This window comes from Coptis chinensis, chromosome 5 (genome assembly GCF_015680905.1).
Source record: "Coptis chinensis isolate HL-2020 chromosome 5, ASM1568090v1, whole genome shotgun sequence".
NCBI classification, from domain to species: Eukaryota; Viridiplantae; Streptophyta; class Magnoliopsida; order Ranunculales; family Ranunculaceae; genus Coptis; species Coptis chinensis.
Genome location: NC_141460.1, coordinates 47801744 through 47824782, shown reverse-complemented (window position 1 = coordinate 47824782; position 23039 = coordinate 47801744). Strand labels below are relative to the sequence as shown.

At 37.7% G+C, this 23039-nt stretch overlaps 1 protein-coding gene and 1 long non-coding RNA gene across 2 annotated transcripts; both read right to left on the bottom strand.

Moving 5' to 3' along the window:
* Window positions 1-780: 780 nt before the first annotated feature.
* LOC147497730 (uncharacterized) lies at window positions 781-6452 on the bottom strand. The gene is made up of 8 exons (XM_086563727.1): window positions 6264-6452; window positions 2342-2407; window positions 1991-2245; window positions 1687-1910; window positions 1447-1608; window positions 1216-1323; window positions 1062-1131; window positions 781-983 (listed from the first exon to the last, which is right to left on the bottom strand). Exons 1-8 carry the CDS (start codon window positions 6447-6449, stop codon window positions 819-821), a joined length of 1236 nt encoding a protein of 411 aa, XP_086419853.1. The 5' UTR covers window positions 6450-6452; the 3' UTR covers window positions 781-818.
* Window positions 6453-6473: 21 nt separating this feature from the next.
* Window positions 6474-7162, bottom strand: LOC147497729 (uncharacterized). Its single transcript, XR_015197186.1, has 3 exons — window positions 7075-7162; window positions 6851-6979; window positions 6474-6577 (listed from the first exon to the last, which is right to left on the bottom strand). It is a non-coding gene; the product is annotated as an uncharacterized LOC147497729 (long non-coding RNA).
* Window positions 7163-23039: the final 15877 nt, after the last annotated feature.

The window sequence follows — 23039 nt, the reverse complement described above, 5'->3', positions numbered from 1 at the left end:
TATCGTTTTTTTTGTAAAATTGTTTAATATCGGTTGTTTTGTAACCGAAATAATATTATTATTATTATTATTTTTTAATATTAAAACCAATTGCAGCACCACAAAATAACCTCCAATCTCACAATATACCAACAACATCCTTGTAGTAAGCTAACAAAATAAGACTTGCATAAGAAAGCTTGCTATAGACAATTTTCCACTGAAAAAGTATGTGTTGCACTTTCATGTACAAAAAGTTAAAACAAAACAAAAAATCAAAAGTAACACAGGATGCCTCCATGTAAAGCTTCCTCAATTAGTTCTCTAACTTCCATTCCATGCATGTACAAAAAAAAAATTAAAACTAAACAAAAAACCAAAAGTAGCACATGATGTCTCCATGTAAAGCTTCCCCCATTAGTTCTCCAATGAAAAATTTACCTACACGGCATAAATCAAGCACTTCATCAATACTTTGCAAGAGAAGCCTAACAAAATAATACCAAGCACGTACACCAAGAAATTAAACATGTAACTACTAAACTCCAAGATAAATCGCCAACCTAACATTGAATATTATTTTACACTATTTCACACATGGCAAATAAGTGTAGTAGTGTAAGTGTAAGTGTTTACTTAAGTGTAAGTGTAGTAGGAATAGACAAGTCTAACTCTTGTCCTTAATAGGAATACAAATGCGGAGGTAAGCTTGTTTTAGGTCATAAAGGGAATAGGTTTCATGCCATCAAGAAAGACAAACATGCATTCATGCTAATTAAGAGCCAAAAGCATAGGAAGTACCTATTCTCCATGGTTGATAAAATCCAAAATGTATTCAACTAACTCCAAACGAATATCATTAAGCTCCTCGTCTTCTCAGATGTCGCTACTTCCCCAAGTTCTTTCAACTTAGATTTTGTCGACACGAGAGGATCTTCCATAAGGTGCTTCATAAATTTCATTCCATAAACGCCGCATTCCTTATTCCCTGTTTGTTTAGGGCACTACATAGAGATGAAAAAAGTCACACACAGAGGATTAAACTATGTGGTATATCATCAACACAACTATTCATTCCTCACCTTCACCAATTCCCAAGTCGGATTTCCTTTAGTTCTTTTTCCCATTTCCATAGCTGCCACTTTCATCGCACTTCACACAACGGTATCCATTACGACTTAGTATTTTAAAAATGAAGCCTTGAAAAAAAACAAACAAGAAAAATGAACTACTCACTCATTCACTATGAACTTTACATCCAAATCAATAGCCTTTCGTACCATGGAGTCCAACCAAAACACTACCATTGATGTCATATCAATGACTAACAAAAGCCAATGACCCCTAAAGCCACAAAAGTGGACGGATTAAATGACAAGTAAGATTTAATTACATGCAAGTGGTTAAAATTAAATAACTAGTAAGATACATTGAACACACATGAATATACAATACATACACACTTACATGGTGGAGTATGGCACAAAAATCAATTGATCCTTTCTCACAACTTTCATTCTCTTTATCAGGTTGCGTTTCATCTCTTCTCTATCTCCAAAATCATTGAAATGTGAAGGATGGAAGAATCCATATTTTGCTCGAGAACTTTCAAATCGGTCGTAGAGAAACCTAAAAAAATAAGTATAGTAAATTAAATGGCAATACCACCCAATGTATAAAAGATTCCTCTTGAGACAAATAGTTTACCTTAAGTATGCAGTCATTGAGTTAACCTCAAGCTTCTTCATGTTACAAACATCTAACAAATCAGATTTTAAGAAATAATTGAATGCTATCTCTTCTTCAAACACCCCCTTCTCAAGTGGAATACTTATTTGACTTGATTTCATCATTTTTTCTATAATCTTGCCAAACTTTTGGAGCTGACTTGCCACTTCACCATTAGCTGCAGAAGAATCATCAACCATATCCTACAATCAAGTAAAAACGTTAAAGTTAGTTACGATAGTTCTAAAAGCATAACTAATAAAATTTGGAAAATATATTTTACCTTATCACCTACTATCACCCACTTTTCAGGCCAAGCCACAAATGAGTTGTGTGCATCTAAAATAGAGGTCAAAACACCACGTACAGGTATAGGGAGAGGGGAATCAGGACACAATACACAATCAATCGACACTTTTACATTGTGCTCCCCTAAAGGAAGATTGTGAATTTTTTCTAATGGTCCCGTCTTCTCATAAACCTTTCCTTTGGCAACAATCTTGTCCTTTGATCCCAAAGTCAATCTACAATTCTGCATCTATCAAATAATACATACAAGTATTAAATAATAATGTATATGATAGAATGAAACTAATGTTGGATATAATTTCACAATTTAGCCCATAAAACATACTTGCGGGATACTAAACTCAATATTTGACGCTGCCTTGTCCACTTTTGAAGTACCACCATCTTCAAACTACATGTAAGAGATAGTGAAAGTTAATAAATAAAGACAAAGCAACATTGCATAAATTTCTACTAAACCAAAAAGCTAACAATAGGGACCATTTCTTGGGCGACAAGATGCGACATAACTTAAGTCGTATCAATGATCTAGTAATCCTTTTTTTGCCGCGTTTAGTTAAAAATACATGAAGTTCCTTGTTTCTTATCCAAAACCTTAGCTATTCTATTCCTTTTCGGCAAAACATCCCTCTCGTTGTGGAAGAACACCGTTCATCATCCTACTCATCCAATCCTTGTGTATGGTTTTAGTCATCCTTTGTTAAAATCCTACATTGAACACAGTGTGAGTTCAACAGTGGTAAAACAAATCTTTTGAAGAACCATGAGTTCCCAGTTTGTGAATGTTCAGAACTTCCCACCTCTCCAATCCTTACATTCCAACGTACAAGAACAAACACACAACATGGTGGATAGTCACCATATGCAAGGAGTGAATGCAGTAAATCCAGGAGCTCAAACAAGAAATTGGAACGAGCTGTTCCAGGTCAAAAGGAGGTGCATGTAGAAAACTCTGTAACCATACCTGAGAGTAGCATGTTTAGAAATGAAATAGGGGAAGAAATCACCAGTCTTCCTGAAGCTACAACGGAACAAACCCAAAATGAGAGAGTGGAGCAGTTGATGCAGGAGAGAGAGAGGAATCAGCTGAGAGAGAGGTACCAGCTGAGGTAGAGGAGCAGTCAGGTAACATTAATGAGGAAGTGGACACGGGGCTTTTGGAGAGAGCAGTTGTCTCAGGTAACAGTGTAGGCTCTATGGCAGTAAGGGAGGAAGTGCGCCGGATTGAGGTTGTGTCAGAAAGAGAGGAACAAGTTGAGAGAGAGGAGCTGCTAGGCAGAAACTCTTATGAGGAAGTGGGCATAAGAAGTTCAGGAAGAGATGTTGTCTCAGGTAGTAGTGCAGAATCGATAGCAGTAAGAGAGCTTGTGATTCGGTCGGAGGTAGTGGCAGAAGCATCAGCAGTAGAGTATAGTGAGTCTGAGGAAAACAGGGACAGGAGAGGTGAGATAGAGAGGCCAGAAGGAGTTCTCGATACAGTTGCTAGTGCAGTCAATCGGCTAGAGGCAGAGATTCTGGTCAGCAGTGCTATAGTGGTAACAGGAGAGGAGTCAGAATTTACCTATGGAATGATATCAAAATATTGTGTGTATTGAAAAAACCGTTTTTCTTTCACTTTCTATAGTATTGTGAGTTTGAGAGGTATGCTCGGCCTTGTTTCTTAAAAAAAGGAATGAACAAAACTGAACCTCAAACGAATTTCTTGGACTAGTCAAATTAAACCACAAATTCCACTCCAACAAATCTTGGTCGGTCCAAGAGATTTAGAGTGAATGACCAACGCTTATTTATCATACGGAGTTTCAAGAGATTCCGAGTTCACTTAAATTGGAGGAAGGTATATTTATTTGGTTAGTGTGTACTGTTCTTATTGACAAATTTGTGGTCTTTATCAAACTGTTATAATAACTACTTCATTTTGTTGCTGCGCTTAGTTTGTTGTCCTAACTGAAATACTTTTTATGTAGAAACTAGCACAGCCTACAAAGATCGAGCATTGGGCTATTGTAAATTTCTCGGTTAGCTGTGATGTACAATTGTTATGGAAAGATCTAGTTAAATGCGGAGAACAGAAAGGTATCGTGAGTTTCAGTATTTATATGTGTGCTAGTCTTGATAGTGTTTTGGTTACTCACAAGTTTGGTGGTTTGCGCAGTTGGTAAAGGATCCTTGTGTGGTAAATGAAGAGAATCCTTCAGTTAGAACTGAATCTCCAGATGCTAGGGTGGAAAACATGTTTGAACAAATGAAAGGAAAACTTAAAGAAGCCCCTCAGTTTCTTCTTTGTTTTGTGCCAGAGAGGAAAAATCCAGTTATTTATGGTAACAGCAGTGCTATAGTGGTAACAGGAGAACAAGTACGGGAGCAATGAGGTGGTTCTGGGGGATCAATTGAGGGCGGTCGAAGCGAGGGGCTGTGATAGTCTGAGGAGCAAGACGGAGTGGTGGATTTAAACATGATGAAACATGTTTAAATACTGGTTTAGTTTCTTGGTTTAGTTTTACATCTATATTTCTTGGTTTAGTTTTACATTTTTATCAATGCCATTTCTAAATACCTTGTCAGATTTAAACATGATGAAACATGCTTTGAAGTTTGAACTATCTATCCCTTCTTAGATTTGCATGTAGATATGCATAAAGTGTATCTGAATGTGTATAAATTCCAAATTTTCAGCCTCTAGTATTGATAGTTTGATCCTAATTTTCGAAAACAACCTACTTTGTTATGCTTTCTCCAGCTTGATTCACTAAAGCCTAAGGAGAGCCTGGTGATCAGACAGAGTCACAGAGGTATGGGCTTGACGGCAAAGGTGATAGAACGTTGGGAGAGATAGCTGGTAACCTTAATATCTCTAGAGAGATGGTTAGGAAGCATGAAGTGAAAGCACTAATGAAGCTCAAGCACCCAACCAGTGTTCTGCACTTGGAGTCACTCTTGAAAGTCTCGTGTATGGTTCCCTCATCTGCCATTTTTTTTTTCATTCCACTGCAGAGGAGGAAGAGGAAGAAGATGGGGCTGGTCGAACAACTGAATATCCGGACTCAACTGCTTAGGTCGTTGCGCTGGCAAAGGAAGGAGGGTGTTCCTGAAACTAGGTTACCACGGAAAAGGTTTGCCATAACCACTTCACCATACTTCCATAAGTTTGATCATCACAGCTTGCGGCAAGGGACTGGACTCTACTTCCCTTCCTGTATCTATGTCGATCTCGAGATGTATGAGCAGCAGGATCTGCTTCATTTTTACTTCATAAACTAGCTCTACCATTGCTTCCTCCGCTACTATACTACTGTTGGGTTCTCGACCGGATCGGGTAAACAACTCCGCACAATCCGCTGGATCAACCACCCCTATGTCTTTGCGGAATTAGGGTTTACAGCTTAGATCGAAAGGTAAGTAAAGTCAGTAACCCGCCCAATCCATGGATCGTATGTCAGATCTCAGATCAAGAAAAAAGGGCCTATTATGGCCACCCCGCTCTATAGTCGTTCGCGAGCTGTTAAAACACATTATAGCGCCCTTGTAGCGCTTTTTGCTCGTGTCGTGTATCGATTTCTTCCCTTATATCTCCAGACTTGTTTATGAACGCACGGAGTCATGAAATTTCATCCACGGGGGGTTTCCATTTGTTTCTTTTTTAAAAGCCTCTTTAGGATTATGGGTAGGAGTCGATCAAAGATCTACTCACGCAATCCACATACTAAGCGTCCCCACCGGATGTTCAAGACAAGGTGATTACTAAAGAATGTCCCGTCTGGCCCAAATCAGCTTCATCACTAGTTGCAATAATGAATGCTAATGGCCTACAATAAAGCATTTTATCATGATAAAATGGTTTTTCCTACTTAGTGAGCATTTATTGTAAGAACTTAATTTCTTTAGGCTCCTACACCTGGCGAGTGTAAACTTCGCGATCTATTGAAACTAAGATCGGTCTATTATTAAAGAGTTTTGTTTCCTGCAGCTACACCCCCCTTCCTACAACTATATATCTGTAGGCCCAGCTAACAGAGGCACTGACTTTCTTACCGAAAGAAGGATTTCAAAAGAGTACCGCTTCCTGCTGCATATAAGTGATCTATAACTGTATAACATAGTTCCATTAACTATATATAAGATATCTTATACCATTCTGAGAACAGGGAGAGGTTGTCAGGGGAGCTTATGGAAGAGCATGTTAATGTCTTAGTGCCTTATCTTTAAAAAAAAAAAAAAAAAAAAAAAGCTAAGGTTTGGCAAACTACCTGTCGACCTCTTGAGATGCCGCTACTATTGGATGCAACATTTTCTGAATGGTGGGAGTTATTTGTCTCTTTTTCCTTCACAATATGTTCTAAAACTCTCACCCTTTCCTGAGATTCATGTAATTGGGCCAACAGCTCCGCATTATACTTCTTTGTTCCTCGTTTTGGTATTTTGAAATAGGCCATTGGCGTGACATGCTTCCCCCGCCTCTAACTTCGCTACGGTGCTCCGGGGTACCCAAAGCCATAGCAAGAACATCATTGCTTCCCTCAGTCACTACAATCCCCTCATCTACTTGCTTTTTCAGATCATCCTACAATAATAATGAAACCAGTGAATCCCGAGCCATATGTATACAGGTGATATAAAAATAGCTTGATGTATGGGCATGCAAGGCAGTCTTCCTACTGCCCCGCAAATTAAGAGCAATCAGTGGAAACCACCTACTGCTCAAACCATAAAAATTAACACTGATGGAACAGTTGGGAAGAATTCCGGACCTGCAAGCTATAGTTAAGGCGTTTGATACGTCACAACCTTGGGAAATCTTACAAAAAGTCCAAAACAGTTGACAATGGAAACTTACAATTTTTCCTATTACTTCCCTTGTGGCGTCATTTGAATATTCGCCGTTTTTGTTTTGACGAGCCAATTTCCATTTGACACTCCTATCTTCATGATCAACAAAAATGCCTGTCTCTATGGATTTTTTTTTCTACACATGAACCATAACAACACAATTAGACATCTAAGTTAGTTTAGTTTGAACGTAAGAAACTACTTAAAATAGTATTTACTAAATGTACTTACAATATCTTCTTCAAGACCCACATAGCCTGATCTGCTCAGTCGGTGTGTATACACATTATTGGATTGCCTTTCAGATTGTAGCAAGTTTAACTCCTTAAAAATTCCAAAGAAGAAAAGACATTAACATATGTATATATATCTAAAATACATTAACAGACAAAAAAGTAGAGATATATACGGAACTCGGGGTCAACCTTGATTGCACAAATGCAGTCCAAACCATTATGTCAAGATATTTATACTTTGTAGGTGGCGCCACAAGTAGTTCGAGATCATCTTTGAATGGAAGTATGTACTTAGTAGTCAGAGTTGTCTTAAATGTCCTCCACTTGAGGCCAATATCAGATATAACTTGACCCCTCGTATTTGGATCCAACACAAATCTCGTCTATATCAAATGAATTAAATGGTAAGCCCGCAGAAAATTCATTCTAAAATATATAAATAACAGGCCAGAAAGCGCATATTTCTTTACCTGCATTGTAGCCCATAAATCTTTTTCCAATTGCCCTCCCCAAAAATCTTTTAATTGTGTAACCATGATATTTCATTACATGTATACGGGGACCTTGTGATACCCATCTCAAGATTTCTGAGATTTTGTTACCAGAGACGCGCCGATCTTCAAAAACCTGTCCTTAAAAATGTTAGCTACATTTATTAAATAGACACAAAACATGTTTTACTATTGACAATTGTTACCTCGTTTTTGAGCCAAGAACTAAAAGAACGATTATGTTCATCTTGTAACCATTTATGAACTTTGGACTGTCGGGGAAATGTTTTCTTTAGGTGGTTCATGTGTCTCCTAATAATTTTCCATACGAACCGCATGGTTAGCTCTAAAATTTCCATAAAGAATTAGAGTAAAGCGTAAATTTTGTAAGTCAAATAGTTAAAGTATAATTACTCAATATATGGCTGAACAACACTTGTATTGTGCAATACATAGCAATGTGCTTGCTCCAAGGACTTAACATCAGCTGCAATAAAATCACCTCCTGGAGGATTCTTTCCAGTCACAATTTCAGATAGTGTGTTATTTTCAATGGGAGAAATTCAACTGCATCCAATCGAGGAGAAGAACTCACTACAAAACTCAACCGCTTCCTCGGCAATATAACATTCCGCCATGCAATATACGGGCCGGTAACGATTTCTTACTTGACCTTTTAACACCGACATATACCTAAAACACAGAAACCACTCTTTACTTTAAATAATTTATATTAGTAATAATATTAGAAGAATATTTAATGTTCTTAATACCTCTCAAATCCATACATCCATCGAAAGCAAACGGGACCACCAAGCTGGACTTCTCGAACAAGATGGGCCGGTTAAATGAACCATAACATCAAAGAATGACGGTGGGAAATATTTTTCTAGCAAACACAAGGTGACCACCAGATTCTTCTGAACTTCAAGCAATCTAAGAACATCTACTACCTTCGCACATAATTCATGGAAAAATGAGCAGAATTTGATAAGTACAATCCTCACATGTTTTGGTAACACCGATCGTATAGCCACGGGAAGTAATTGCTGCATCAACACATGACAATCATGAGATTTCATACCCCCCAACTTCAAGTCTTGCATAGAAACCAATGCTCTAAAATTCGATGAGTATCCATCTGGAACTTTTAACTTATGCAATGTTTCACACACACTAAATTTCTCTTCTTTGGATAATGAGTAACAAGCTGGTGGTAAGTACGCTTTCTTTTCACTTACATCGGTACCAATTCATCCCTTAAACCCATCTCCGCAAATCAAGGCGACTATTCAGTCCATCCTTTGTTTTGCCTCGGAATATTCAGCAAAGGTTCAATAAGACTCTCACAAACATTTTTCTCTATGTGCATCACATCCAAGTTGTGCCGAAGAAAGCAAGTACTCGAGTAGATGAGGTTAAAGAAAATTGACTTCTTCTTCCAACAAATTCTAGCACCATCATCACTAACATCTTCCATCCGCTTCCTCTTTAATGGAGTTGACCTTTTTGATTTATTTTTCTTTTTCTTGGGCTTCTCTTTTTGTATTGGTTTCCCCCACAAGGTTTTGATTCCATCAACCTTTTTACGCCACTTTCTCACCCGGTCAAAGGAATAGGTCTTGATCGAAGCTCTTGCTCACCATTGAATGCTTTTTTCTGTTTCCGAAAGGGATGATCTTCTGGAAGGTACATTCTATGGGCCATGTATACATTCTTCCTTGAATGTTTTAATCTACACGATTGTGTCTCTTCACCACATACGGGACAAGCATGATAGCCTTTTACAACACAACCAGATAAATTACCATATGCAGGGAGATCATTAATAGTCCACAACAATACAGCTCTTAATGTAAAAGCCTCTTGTCGATAAGCATCATAAGCTTTAACCCCTGTATCCCCGGTGTTCTTAAGTCATCAATTAGTGGTTGTAAGTAAACATCAATGTCGTTTCCAGGTTGTCGTGGACCTGAAATCAACATCGTTAACATAACAAACTTTCTTTTCATGTACAACCAAGGTGGGAGATTGTAAGTGACTAACATTACTGGCCAACAACTATACTTGCTGCTCATTGAGCCATGCGGGCTGAAAGTGCCAAGCGCAAATTTCTTGGCTCTTGGCCAAACTCTGGCCATTTATCATCTACCAACTTCCATGGGAGTCAATTTGGGTGGCGTAACTTATCATCAACCTCTCTTTGTCGATTGTGCCAAGTCATATGTTTTGATGTCGTACCGATTTGAAACAATTTCTTAAACCTAGGGATAGGTGGAAAATACCCACGAGAACTTTTGCGGCACCCCCTTATGTTGCTCAGTCAGGTTCTTATTCACTTTGTATCTTGACTCACCACAAGTAGGGCAATTAGTTTTATTCTCATTATCGGATCCCTTTCTATAAAAGCACACAATCATTCGGACGGGCATCTATTTTCTCATAGCTCATCCCATACACGGACAATGTCTTTTTACCTCTCATGCGCCGGGTAGTAAATTATCATCATCGGGTAGCATATCTCCAATGATTTTTCAGCAACCGTGAAAAGCTTATGTCGGACCACCCACTCCTTGCTTTCTCATTAAACAATGTAACAACCCGCGAGATAATTTGGTGAACTTTGGGCAACCTTTGTATAAAGGTTCCTCGGCCTCTTCAAGAATTTTCTGAAACTTTTCGGGATTAGATGAATACTGGTCACAAGCGGTCTGAGCCAATTTTATTGTGCTTGCAGCATCATCTGGGGGGTGTGGTATCATCTGCGAGTGCATCATCACCTAGGGCTTCACTCCCAAAATGGTGATGGGTGGGCCTATCTAAAGGCACACTCGAGGGAGCTTGACCAGGAGATTTTTCTCCATGCCATATCCATTTGGTATAACTTCCATCAACACCATGGTAAAACAGATGGAACTCAACATCCTTAGCCACAAATTTATTGAGATTCCCACATGTTTTGCATGGACATGGCATGGGATTATGTTCACCAAACTTCTTTTTGGCAAAGCGTCATAAAACTTTCAACCCCTTTCTCGTATGCGATTAGTAAACCCGATTCAACGACATCCAAGACTTCTCCATTTCGGATAGCACAATAAAATGCTAGAGACAAGAAATAATCGGAAAGACATTGCCTAATTAGCTAAGAATTTTCCTAACAATGCCAATATTATGTAAAAAACACATGTACAACTTATAAAAATCGGTATATTTAAGCAAATACACAAAACAAAACTGGAAAATAATAAAGTCTACTTCAAGATTTGTTTTAAATCATTCCTATTAAAATCTATTCTAATAAGAAAGTTTAACTCCCAAAATAACCATTTTTTTGTTCAACAAGTTTGGCTAAAAAATATGATCCTATCTTGCAAACTTACTCCGGACAACATTGTTATCGTGACATCGAAACCGTGCGATGGTCGAGCAATCATATATTTTTCTAATGTTTTTGTTCCCACACAATGCATGACTCTTTTAATCTCAACGTTAGCACCGGTTAGCTCTGTTGTCTTATTTGAGTTGTGGACTCAAATTTTAAATAACTTCTCCCTCCACAAAGGTGCATTACTCAATCTTTTTTTTTCCCATTTTTGTTTAAATTCTTCTCAATCATCAATGTGTTGTCTACGGATCTCTGCTTCAGTCATTTTTAGTTTTCTTATAGAATTGGATGCTTCCAATCATCAATATCACTACGTTGTTCGGGCATGTTTGAGATTCGTGATACTAATTTCCAGAATTTCAAATTTTTGCGGGTTTTATTTACGGGCATCAATAAAAACGCAGTCTTTCTTAATGTTGGACTCACTAATAAAATGGAGTTTCCATTTTTTTTTAGTTGTTTTGGATATCTATGCTTCATTCACCAAATTTATTTGATTGTACTTGCTTCGGATGTATAGTAGTTAGTTTGTTGTCTTGGTGTCCTGTCTTTTGCTTTTTATTGGTTTCTATCTGTTTGTTTATGAACTAATGTTTATGGTCTTCTGTTCATATTCTTCTTGAATACCTTATGAGCCACCCCACCTTCTTTCGCAGGCAATAGCTATACATTCACTCGAAGATTAGATCTGCATCGCTTTTGCTTAATGATCATTTTGGTTGCAGGTAGTTTTCTTTTCTTTTGTGCATATCAATTATTTTATAAGATTCTTTGAAGATTCGTATCCGTGTCCAATACGGACACACCTACCCGTGTCAATGTAACCAAGAATTTCAGGTATTAACACCATCATTTTCATAATTGCATAGCAACTATTATTTAACATACTTCAAGTTGTGCAAGCCACATTTATGTTTTCTGAATTTTTTTCCCCTCTGCTAGATTTCATATATGAACAAGTTATGCCAGCCATTTCAGTTGAGATCGCGAGTGTTGTTTTCCCAATATTCTTAATCTTTGGTAGTGTTATCGAATTGAGTATGACGCGGCGGTCATTGGATTGATCTTTGCTAGAAAGGGTGGGAAACTAAATTGGATGGGTTACTAAACAGATGAGCAGTATCATATTGATAACGTGAATATATTGATGGTTGAAAAAGTTGATGACGATTAGCCTGCAATATCTTGCTCTCTTGATGAGGCTACGCAAGTATTTGCTTTCAACGAAAGGTGTTACTTGGTAAATTTGATTGCGGAAAGAAACTCTCCAACTCAAATTTTTTTCAACAAGTTCATTTGCTTTCTTGCACCCCATCAATTAAACATACCGGTTGGAATGCATGATTCTCTCCGAAGATATCTGACGTTATTGTGAAATATGGGCGTCGGCTAGGTGAAATAGATCTCTTTGGATTGGTCTGTTTTTATTGAAGTCATTGTGATAATACTTAGTGAAGCAACAAAATCTGCATTATGCATCGGCGATATCTGTTGCTACACTTTAAATTTTATTCAAGTATGTCCTTTTCTTATTTATTAATTTACTCATTATTTGGTGTTTCTAGGTGTATGATTCTTGCATTGTCATCTAGAAGTGGACACATCATGGGAACTAAGTGCACCATTCGTGGAAGAAAATGGCAAGAGAGGGACCTAATTAATTAGTCGCTCTTATATATAGCTCCAAGCAAAGTTCAATTTGATTCAAAATTTCTAGGCAGCTGACTTGGTGACCTTGCCTCCTACGGATGACTCCCACAAGTAACCTCACACATGTCCATCACAGCAATACAACCAAGAAACGTGGTCGATCACAACAAAACAACTAAGTAAATGATATTCTAGAAAGTCATTACCATGGCCTTGATGGGAATTAGATTATGTAAAAGTTTGTCGTTGTGACATTTTTTTAATGGAAACTTGTTCAAAAGTTTGAGTTTAGCCTAATTGTCAGGATATATACTTATATTTCTCTGTTACAAGGATGTTATCGCTATTTTGTTTCGGCTAAATAAACTTAGTATGACGCGACCTTTTCAAATTTCAAGTTAACTTTCTATGTTATCACAAAATTGTGAATTGTTAGTACACAATTGGAAGTTGGAAGTATAATATAATCGTTAATCAGGTTGACACCAAAGATTTAGCCCTGTTCTTATGCTTTCCGTAAGATTGCATTACACTTTGTCCCTGATTTGGTAATCGTTTGGTAGATCGTGTGTTGTAACCGGTTGGATGTTTCATGTTAGAGTATGTGTCAAGCGAGAAATAAAGTTCCCATCATTCTGCTACGTCGATTTGTTCTCTTAATAATTGCCCGGCACTTCCAGCTATAACACAAACAACACCTACAATTGCGAACATAAATTTCTAAAACATTGGTCTATTTTTCCTAACGTGTTCATTTGTCAGTAGGGATAATGCTTCTTTGTGCTTTAATGATTATAACTCGTGTCTTTCAATAAAATGTTCTCCAAATATTTAAAATTTTGTTTCGCAGGCGCAATGCGCGTGCCATTTTGCTAGTACAAAGAAAATGTTTAGAACTGGAAGTAAGGTAGCTTAATGCATCATAGATAAGTTAAGTTTCCAGCAGATTTGGTAACTAGTGTGGTTCTAAGCTAGACAATGGAAATGAAGCTACCTACTTTAAATTTAATTGATGCAAAAAACGTAAGCCACACTTTAATTTACATTCTAAACAAACATTTAGTCAAACAACTGAGCATCAAAGTTCAAAGTTTCATTAACTAATAGATTCACACCCAAAACTATGACTCTAGCAAGAACCGAGAAAAAACACAATATTTACATATTATATTGAAAACTAAAACAAACCCCAACCATGTTTAGCAACCGGCCGGATGCACAATCGCATAAACACAAAGATATTAACAAAAACAAGAACACCGCAAAAGAGGAAGAAAAATTACCACGAGGGAAATACACCAAAGCACTGCAAAAGAAAGAAAAGAAGGAAAGTCGCAACTTTGGAGAAGAAAGATGTCTACTTTGAGCGAGAAGTTTCTATTTTGATGTTTGAAGTATTGTGGGCTGCGAGAAGAAAGATGTCTTCAATTTCCGTTTTAAGCGGGGAGACTCAAAACTTTTCGGCGTTGTATCCGCCTATGATTTTAAGTGATATAACATATTTGAGAGAGGGCTTTAATTTTTAGCGAAGTATATATATTAAGTTATGGCTTTAAGTTATTATCATAGCACATGAGTCGGCCCGATATTAAATATAACAAACTAATTGTATCGGTTTCAATTTTGTGATAAGAAATTGCAAAATTAATATATCGATTCTGATCGCCCGATATTTGAAATTTGAAACCGATATTACAAAACTGGAACCGATATCGGATATTTTGGAGGGGATTATTATATCGGTTTTACTTACAACCGATATTAAGAGATTTTATAACCGATATAAAATCACTGTTTTTTAGTAGTGAAGGTTTTAAACCTTTAAGTTCCCCAAAAAGGACGAGTTATAGTCTCGTGAGGGTTTTCAGGTGATATACCCACAAAATCAATCAATAGCATGTTCAAGAATAATAGTATTTTTCAGAGAGAGAAATTCCTTACCCACTTAGTGCTTACTCCAACACACGGTATCCATTGCGAACTACATTGCTGCAAAGACTCATAGATTATGATGGGAGATAGTAAAAATTGACAAAATTCTCAATCAAGGCTTATGTGTGTACTTAGTCAATCTCCTATACTCTCCTATCCAAGAAACGGAATCCCTAGTTTACCATAGGTAGATAATCTCGACTTTCAATCCTCACCGGTCATACTCTCAGAAAAGAATCTCTCAGAAGATGGTCTACTATTTTACCTCATGTATGTGAGGAAAAAAATAATGCATACGAACATCCCACATACTACCTTGAAAAACAAACTTCTGAATAAAAGTAGTCTCATGGAAACAATGTCAATCACATATGAAGTGTCGGGTCCTTCACTTTAGCATCCTCTCACCTATTCTAAACTTCGTACCATACTGTAGTGATAAGTCATGGGTTGTAACTTGGCATGGGTATTGGTTTATGAAGGAAAGGTAAAAAAGATTCTAAGGTTGTTTCTGAAAAACACTAAGGGTTTTGCTTCTTTCTTTGGAAGATTTCTTCAAATTCTGTATTGCAGAGAAAATTCTTCCTTTGTCTTAGCTTTTCCATCCATTCTGTTCAACTTTTTTTTTTAGTTAAAGCTCAGTGGTATATCCTTGATTAGTACTAGATATGCTTGTTTTCCACTAGCTTCTTTCACTTTGAACAGAATGATGGACTTCATTGTATCTCTCTGATATTTCCTTGTAATCTTCCTTTTGTGGTCTTTCTTCCTCTTTGTGCCCCTCGTATTCTCAGAAACATATGGGTATGGCTGATAAAAATTTTGGCTATACTCCTTGTCTGGAGTTAGGTGACAGGTAAAGGGTTTTATGAAAGAAAATGGCTTATTGTAAGGCTCAAAAGGGTTTAACATGATGGTCCTACCAGGTGGGATAAAGGCTGAATGGGTTCACTACTTGACTTATCAGTATGATACTCTGTTTCGAATAGACTACAAGACCTAATGGCTATCTCCCCAGTTGATGTCACTTCGTGATTAGCCAAATCAACGAATAATGAGACTATATTACAATGACATAAAGAACTGAAAGATGTTGAGTCACTAAGACTCGGATTTTTTGTAAGAACTCTCCAAAGAATGGGTATAAAGCTCAAGTCTTATGGGCTAAGTCTAAAAATTCAACTTCCAGTTTACTAGGGGTTTAAATCTCTCTTCTAGCAAAAGTACACAAAACTGACCAATTACTATGGTGGTGCCTTGGTCAAGAATTCTATCAATAAGAACTATGTCCGAGCATAATAAATAGTCTAAGCGGTAATGAAATCAATAATATCAACTATTTATCAAACTCAACACTAAGCAGTATAGAATATATCCCAGACTCATCATTAAAATTCATTTTTCTCATGCTATTGATATAGAAACCAAAAATATTTTTGTTTTTTTTTTTGAAAACTAATTTTTGAAATTCATTTCTCAAGTACACCCTCCCCCTACTTATGCATGCATTGACCTCAATGTATAAAGAAGTAAATGAAATGGATGAGAAAAAGGTAGGATATTACCATTGATGCCGAATATCAGAATTAGTTCAAGAAACAAATTTTTAGGTCTTTTTACGTTAGATCCCCAAGGCATAATGTGAGTCCTTTATAGTCAGATCCTCAAGACTAGTACTCCAACCCACTAGGTTCCACTTTGTAGGAATTCTTCTGATCTCTCTCAGCATGTGATTGACAAAAGTATACCTTGCACCAACAATTTTCTCTTAATGGCTGTAACCCAGGACAAGTTTCAGAATGGCAATTCTTATAGCAACCTAGCTTACACACTCTCCTGTTATGTGCAAATGGACTTTTACTGAACCCTACACGAGCCATAGAAATAATCTTCCTTTGAAGGTCAACAGGGAGTAAATCCCATAAACTAATAGGTGGGGAATATTTAGGTTTCCATCTCAAAACTGATCTTTCGACAACATGCTTACTTCCTGTAGACATTTTCGCTCAATCTACTAGAATTCCTTCCAGCAGTATCCCTTCTTTTACCATGAAGTGACACTTTTCCCAGTTCAGAACTAAGTTGGTATCGCAACAACGCGTTTAAACTAAAAGGAGATGATGTAGACAATCCTCAAAAGGACATGTGAATGTCTTCTCTTGGTCCTCAGGGTGAATATGGATCTGAAAGTATCCTGAGTAACCATCAAGAAAGTAGTAGTAAGCTTGTCCAGCTAATCTTTCTAATATCTGATCGATGAAAGGTAATGGAAAATGATCTTTCCTCAATGCGCTATTCAACTTCCCATAATCGATGCAAACTCTCCATCCAGTCTGAATCCTGGTTGGAATCAACTCATTGTTCTCATTCTCGATTCTTTGTGGTTGGGACTTCTTCGGCACAACTTGAACTGGACTAACCCATCAACTATCAGAAATAGGGTAGATAATGTCGGCGTCAAGGAGTTTGACAACCTCTTGCTTAGAAGTCTTGGAATCCTCTTCCAAATGAATCCTATGTTGAACTATCATAGGGCTGATCCCCTTGATATCATCAATTGTCCAACCTATTGCTGACTTGTGTTCCTTTAAAAGTGCTACTAACCTCGATTCCTGCTCCTTAGTCAAATCTGATGCAATGACTACTGGGTAGGTTCACAAATCTCCCAAGAAAACATACTTGAGTGTAGACGGCAAAGGCTTCAATTCTAGCTTAGGCGGCTCCTTCTTAAGCTCTTTATATGGTCCATCAGGCATTGCCTCAACACTAAGTTCCTCACAGTCTGAGTCTGTCAGAGCTTTCAACAACTCGTCAGTAGGATATGAATGAGTCAGATAATCCTGTGCTAATGCTTCAATCATACAAACCTCATTCACAGCACACACCTCCTGTGGTTGCTGTAACGTATGGAAAATATTGGTCTCGACTTTCATATTACCAAAGGATAACGTCATATTATCGTTTCGACAGTTGATGAGTGCATTTGCAGTGGCCAAGAATGGTCTGCCTAGAATGATTGGTATCTGCCTACCAGATGTAGGTTCTGTGTGGAGTACTATGAAATCAACCGGATAATATAAATCTTCGATCTTGACTATGACGTCTTCAATTAGTCCTCTAGGTATCTCCACTGATCTATCTGCCAACTGTAAAGTAACATCAGTCAGTTTTAGATCCTTCAAGCCCAACTTATCGTAGACGAAATATGGTAGAAGATTCACACTAGCACCCAAATCTAATAAAGCTTGCTCCTCCAAAGAATCTCCAATTCTGCATGTAACAGTTGGACTTCCAGGATCTTTCAGTTTCACAACCGATAGATTTTGTAGGTATGATGAACATCGTTGAGCGATAAAAGCTTTTTGGAATGTTGGTCTTCTTCTTCACTAGATCTTTCAGGAACTTGGCATACGAGGCAACTTGCTTGATGGCAGTTAGAAATGGGATATTAATCTATAAATTCTGAAATACATCTCAAATCTCCTTGTACTGGCCATCTTTTCTGGTATTCACTAGTTTCGAAGGAAACGGTGCTGGTGGATTATTCAATATCGGTTCTCTTCTTTCGGCTTCGGTTGGCTTGGTAACAAATAGTGGAGTGAAAGGTGGAGTCACTCGTGATGGCTTCTTCTTAATTACTTTCACAGTAGTTCCTTCAGCTTCTCTCTCAACAGTTAATTCAGTGGGTGGCACAACACTAGATATATCTGGAATGTTAGAACTGGGTGGGATGGTAGGGACATAAGTTACCTTAGGCTCCATAGAATCTTTTCCTAGTTCATAGACAATCTTGTTATTAACTTTCTTGCCTGACCTCAGAGTGGTGACAGCATTAACTTGTTCATGAGTAATCTCCAGGTTATCCACCTGTAGGACACCTCTTCCTTTTGGATTTGGCTCCGACTAGCTTGGTAATGTTCCTTTCGATCTTTCCGTTAAGGCGGCAGCGATTTGCCCTATCTGGCCTTGAATGACACTAAAGTTATTCTCCAACTTCTGGGTTCTTTGATTTGTCCGTTTTATTTCATTGACAATGGTGGTGATAGCATCTTCGGATGTGGGGTAAGCGCCTTTGCCTTTCGGAGGCGTAGGGTCAATATATCCCTCATAAGATCTGGTACTAACTCTCTATTTGTGTTGGCTTGGTAATGTTGGTTACGGTATATTTGTTGATTTACGTATGGTTACGGGCGGTTTTGAACCGTCTTGGTTATTCGAACCGATTTGGTGATTCGGAATCACGGAGGAAAATTCCTCGATTTGTATTTTGTGGCTTCCAATAATTATGTCCCGATTGAACTAGTTATTTCTTCCTAAAGAGTTGATACTACATGCCTCTGCATTAGTATCTAGATAATCTGAACACTCTTGGTGGTGTGGCCTTCATCGAGAACATAGCTCACAAATTGCATAACAAGGCTTGGATGGGTGAGGTTTAGCTTGGAAATTGTTTGCTTTTGGAGGATTCATGGAGAACCGATCAAACTTCTTGTTGGATTTTCAAGTCTGTTGATAGGCTTGCCATAATTGATAGCATTGCTTGATTTGGGTCTTCTTGAATTTGGTTGCCAAATTGCCCGGCACCCTCCACTCTAGCTCGTCCTCGTTGCTAGTACTCTCCATTGTTGAGTGTCTTCAGCTAAATCCTAGAGAAAGTTGTAGGCTTCCTCTCCATCCAATGATGTAAACTTACCTTGATGCATTATGCAGTATCATCCGCTTGTTCATAGTAGAAAGTTCTCGAAAGAAAAATGAGCCGATTGTTGCTCTTATCATAACCATGATGTGGACATGAGACTAGCAGATTATTGAATTTCTCCCAGCTTTGATGATATTCTTCAGTCACCTTCCCTTTGAAATTGCTGATGGCTTGCTTCATGGCATCTGTCTTCTGTGGTGGGTAGAACTTGTTTATAAACTTTGTTCTCAACTTCTCCCAGTTGTTGATTGAATTGATCGGTTGTGCAGTTAACCATTCGAATGCTTTACCTTCGAGTGAGAGTGGGAAAAGAATTAACTTGATACTCTCATCCCTGATATTCGGTTCTTGAAAGTTCTCGAGGGGTGATAGAAATTTGTTCATGTGAACATAAAATTTGAACATTATGCGAACCATTAAACTTTGGAAGCATAGAGATTACCGATGCTCTAAGTTCAAACCGATTAATACGTTGCGGAAAAACAATAATGCTGGGGGGTGGGTCTCTAATGATTGGTGAATAGAAATCACTTTCGGCTTCTTCCCTGTTATTGCTTGCATGGGTGGGATAACCGGGATTATTTGGGTTCATAACACCTCCATCATTGCTTGCGACCATTGTTTCAATCTCGTCTAGTATTCTTGTGAGTCGGTTGTTAAACCTTGTCTACTATTGTGTTCTTACCGGACGATGATATGGACGACGGGGCATACACTAGAAAATGCTATGCGAAAATGACGAAAATCTATCTTACAATGCTTGAATAATATGCAACTATTCTAAATTATACTAAAATGTAAAACTAATTTCCTTCAACTGGGTTGGGCTTTGCAGCTAGTATCTCGCCCGTTGTCTAAAGCTGTCTCTTCTAGGGTTATGGTGAATTGCTTGGATTGCTTAAGTACCATAGCCCATAGACGATAGTCCGTTTGTCAAGATTCAGACAAGAAACACTAGAGTTTGATATTTTGCTGTGTTGACTTACAACTTCAATTGTTGAAAAGATCCTAAATGCAATTATACTAGAAAGTAATAAAACTAAACTATGATGCAACTATCATTAGAAAAATAAAAAGAATGAAGATTCGACTAACCTGGATGGTAGATCTTGTCTTCGAGATGTCCTTCAAGCTTATCTCTTTCTTAAAAGGATGGATGATGCGGCTAAAAATTACGTCAAGATCCAAACTTCTAATCTTGAAAGAAAATGTTAAACATAAACAACTTAAAACGGCAGCGGCGCCATTTGACACTCACTCCTTTTTGTGTGTAGATGGTGTATGGATGATGTAGATAGATGATGGTCGTTGAACAAATAGAAGCGTATCAAAACCTAATTATCCCTCAATAAGTAAAGGATGAGTTGGGTATCGTTCCACTTTTAAGTGTATGTTTATATGAAGGACAGGACTGGAAAGGGGGTTTGAAGGATTAAAAACTATAATTGTAGAGATTTTAGATACTAATGCCAAACTAAACTAAACTTATACTAAAGCTAAGAATTGGAAATATGGAGAGAATATGAGAGAGATAGATTCAAGAGATTCAAATCCACCAATGCTTTTGATTCAATGACCTTTTGCTTCATGTTGTTCTCCAAGTAGACTATAATCGGTCAATCGAGCGAGTGCCGATGCCCTCTTGGATGAAACATCGTTAACAATTAACTCTACTCAAGGTTGTTCCTATATTCATGTTACTAGTATCTTCTTTCCTTATATGTGAGCTTGGGCAGCTATTCAATGAATCACCATCTTAGGCAAACACAAGGAATACTTCCCTTACTCTAAAACAGTACACAACTAGAAGAAAAGTAGAGAATAATAGTATAATATTCAATTACAATAAATAAAACCCTATTCTAGCATTATATTCAATTGCAATAAATAAAAGCATGTCACAATCAAATATTCAATTGCAATAAATAAAACCCTAAGCTAGCATGATATTCAATTGTAATAAATAAAAACCTTAATCTATACTTCCATCCCCTGGTGTGGGCAATGGAACTAATAACTAAAAACATAAAGAACTAACCTAATTGAAGAACACCATAAACTAGAAGAATCATTAAACCTTAAGCACCAGCTTCATCTCCTCCCTTGAAGGAGAAGATTAGCCTTCCATATAGAAGGAAGAACACGAAGAATGAGAAGAAGAAGAGTCGAAGAACATAAGACTAGAAAGACTAATTTATTAAGACTCAGCTAGTTAAAACCGATCTTTTATTATTAATCTCTCTCTGCCTCAAGTTCTGGAGACAAGAATATAAGTGAATTGGCCATTTACATGAGGCACTTAGGTCCTCTATTTATAGGGGTTACAATGAGCTCTAGAAGCATTCCAAACCGTCATTTGTTTTCTAATACAAATAGACTTCCTTCAGAGTCCAACTTCGTCTTCAAAACTGAGAATGAATTGGCTACAGTGTCGATTCATGCATCCGTCGGACGCACTATTCATGTGTCCCAGACTTAATCAATGCGTCTGGATGCTCGATCCATGCGTCCGAGACGTGTAAGTCTATTTTGTCTCTTCTGCTCTATCCTTTTATCCTCTTTTGCGGGCTTTGGTCCAAGCAACGAATCCTTTGGCCTTGGGCTTCCAAATAGGCTTTAAAATAGGTCCAAGTCGCATCTTTAATAGCTTCAATTCCTTGGCCTTCTCCATGATTGTCCACGGGCTTCCCATGTGATCCTTAATTCTCCGAATTGCTCCATTTTATCCCTTTTTCTCTAATATTCTACAAAACTCTCTTTCTCACCTGTAGAATCTTAAAACATAACTTACAAACACTATTAGTCCACTAAGATGGTTAAACAAGAGGCATAATCGAGGGTTAAATTGCACTTTTTGAGCACTTATCACTTAGCTCATGATTATTTCAAAACCACATTTCCGAATGATCAGATGCACAAATTCCTTTCCTTTGGAAGTTCCAACTTCGACAAATACTCCTTGGACGTAGATGAAATTGAGGAAGAGTTCCTTCAACTCTTTTGCAACTTTTCCCTGCCACCTTGCGAGTCCCACCCTGCCAACATCTATTTATCCCTTGACGCTATGATGGAAGATGAATTTTTCACCCTCTATCCCAGTGATTCTTTTGACCCACCTATTGAGGAATGTCGGTGATAAGAGCCCAAAACTGTAGTTTTAACCCCTTAGCAGTCATACTTTTAGACCAATTATGTGAGTAATAAGTAAGAGTTAAGACTGATCACGTGCTTTTATGTATTTCGGGCTTCAAAGTCAATTATAATGCAGGGAATGTGCCACTTTGATGAGATAAAGGAGCAATGGTTGGTTACTAAGGAGTTCGGTGATTAAAGGCCAAGATTCAAGAAGACCAAGCCTTTGTAAAGCCCGGTCAAAAGATGAAAAGTCAAAGTCCACGCACGCGAGAAATAGTGCACAAAGTCAACAGAACTTCCGAAGACCATATCTTTAGACTCGGACCCCGAATTGGGCCTACCTTATGTCAAAACGACCGGCTTGGAAAGAGCTTTCCAATGGTCTAATCCTTGACCCAATCAGAGGAGCAGAAGTGGACGAAAAGTCTGTTGAAGCGAACTGCAGCTGAAGAGGCCTTTTGGACCGAAGAATTGGGTTTTGGGCACGATTCTCGCCCAAAACATGGCTCCAAGCCCATGCACGATTTTGGATCTGGATGTATAAAAAAGCTTCATTCTTTGTTAATGGTAGCTAGTTAGACCTAAATTAATATATAGAATTCTAGATCTGTTTTAATTAATTAATTAAGTTTTAGTTCCATTACAATTCTTGTTTTAGATTAAAT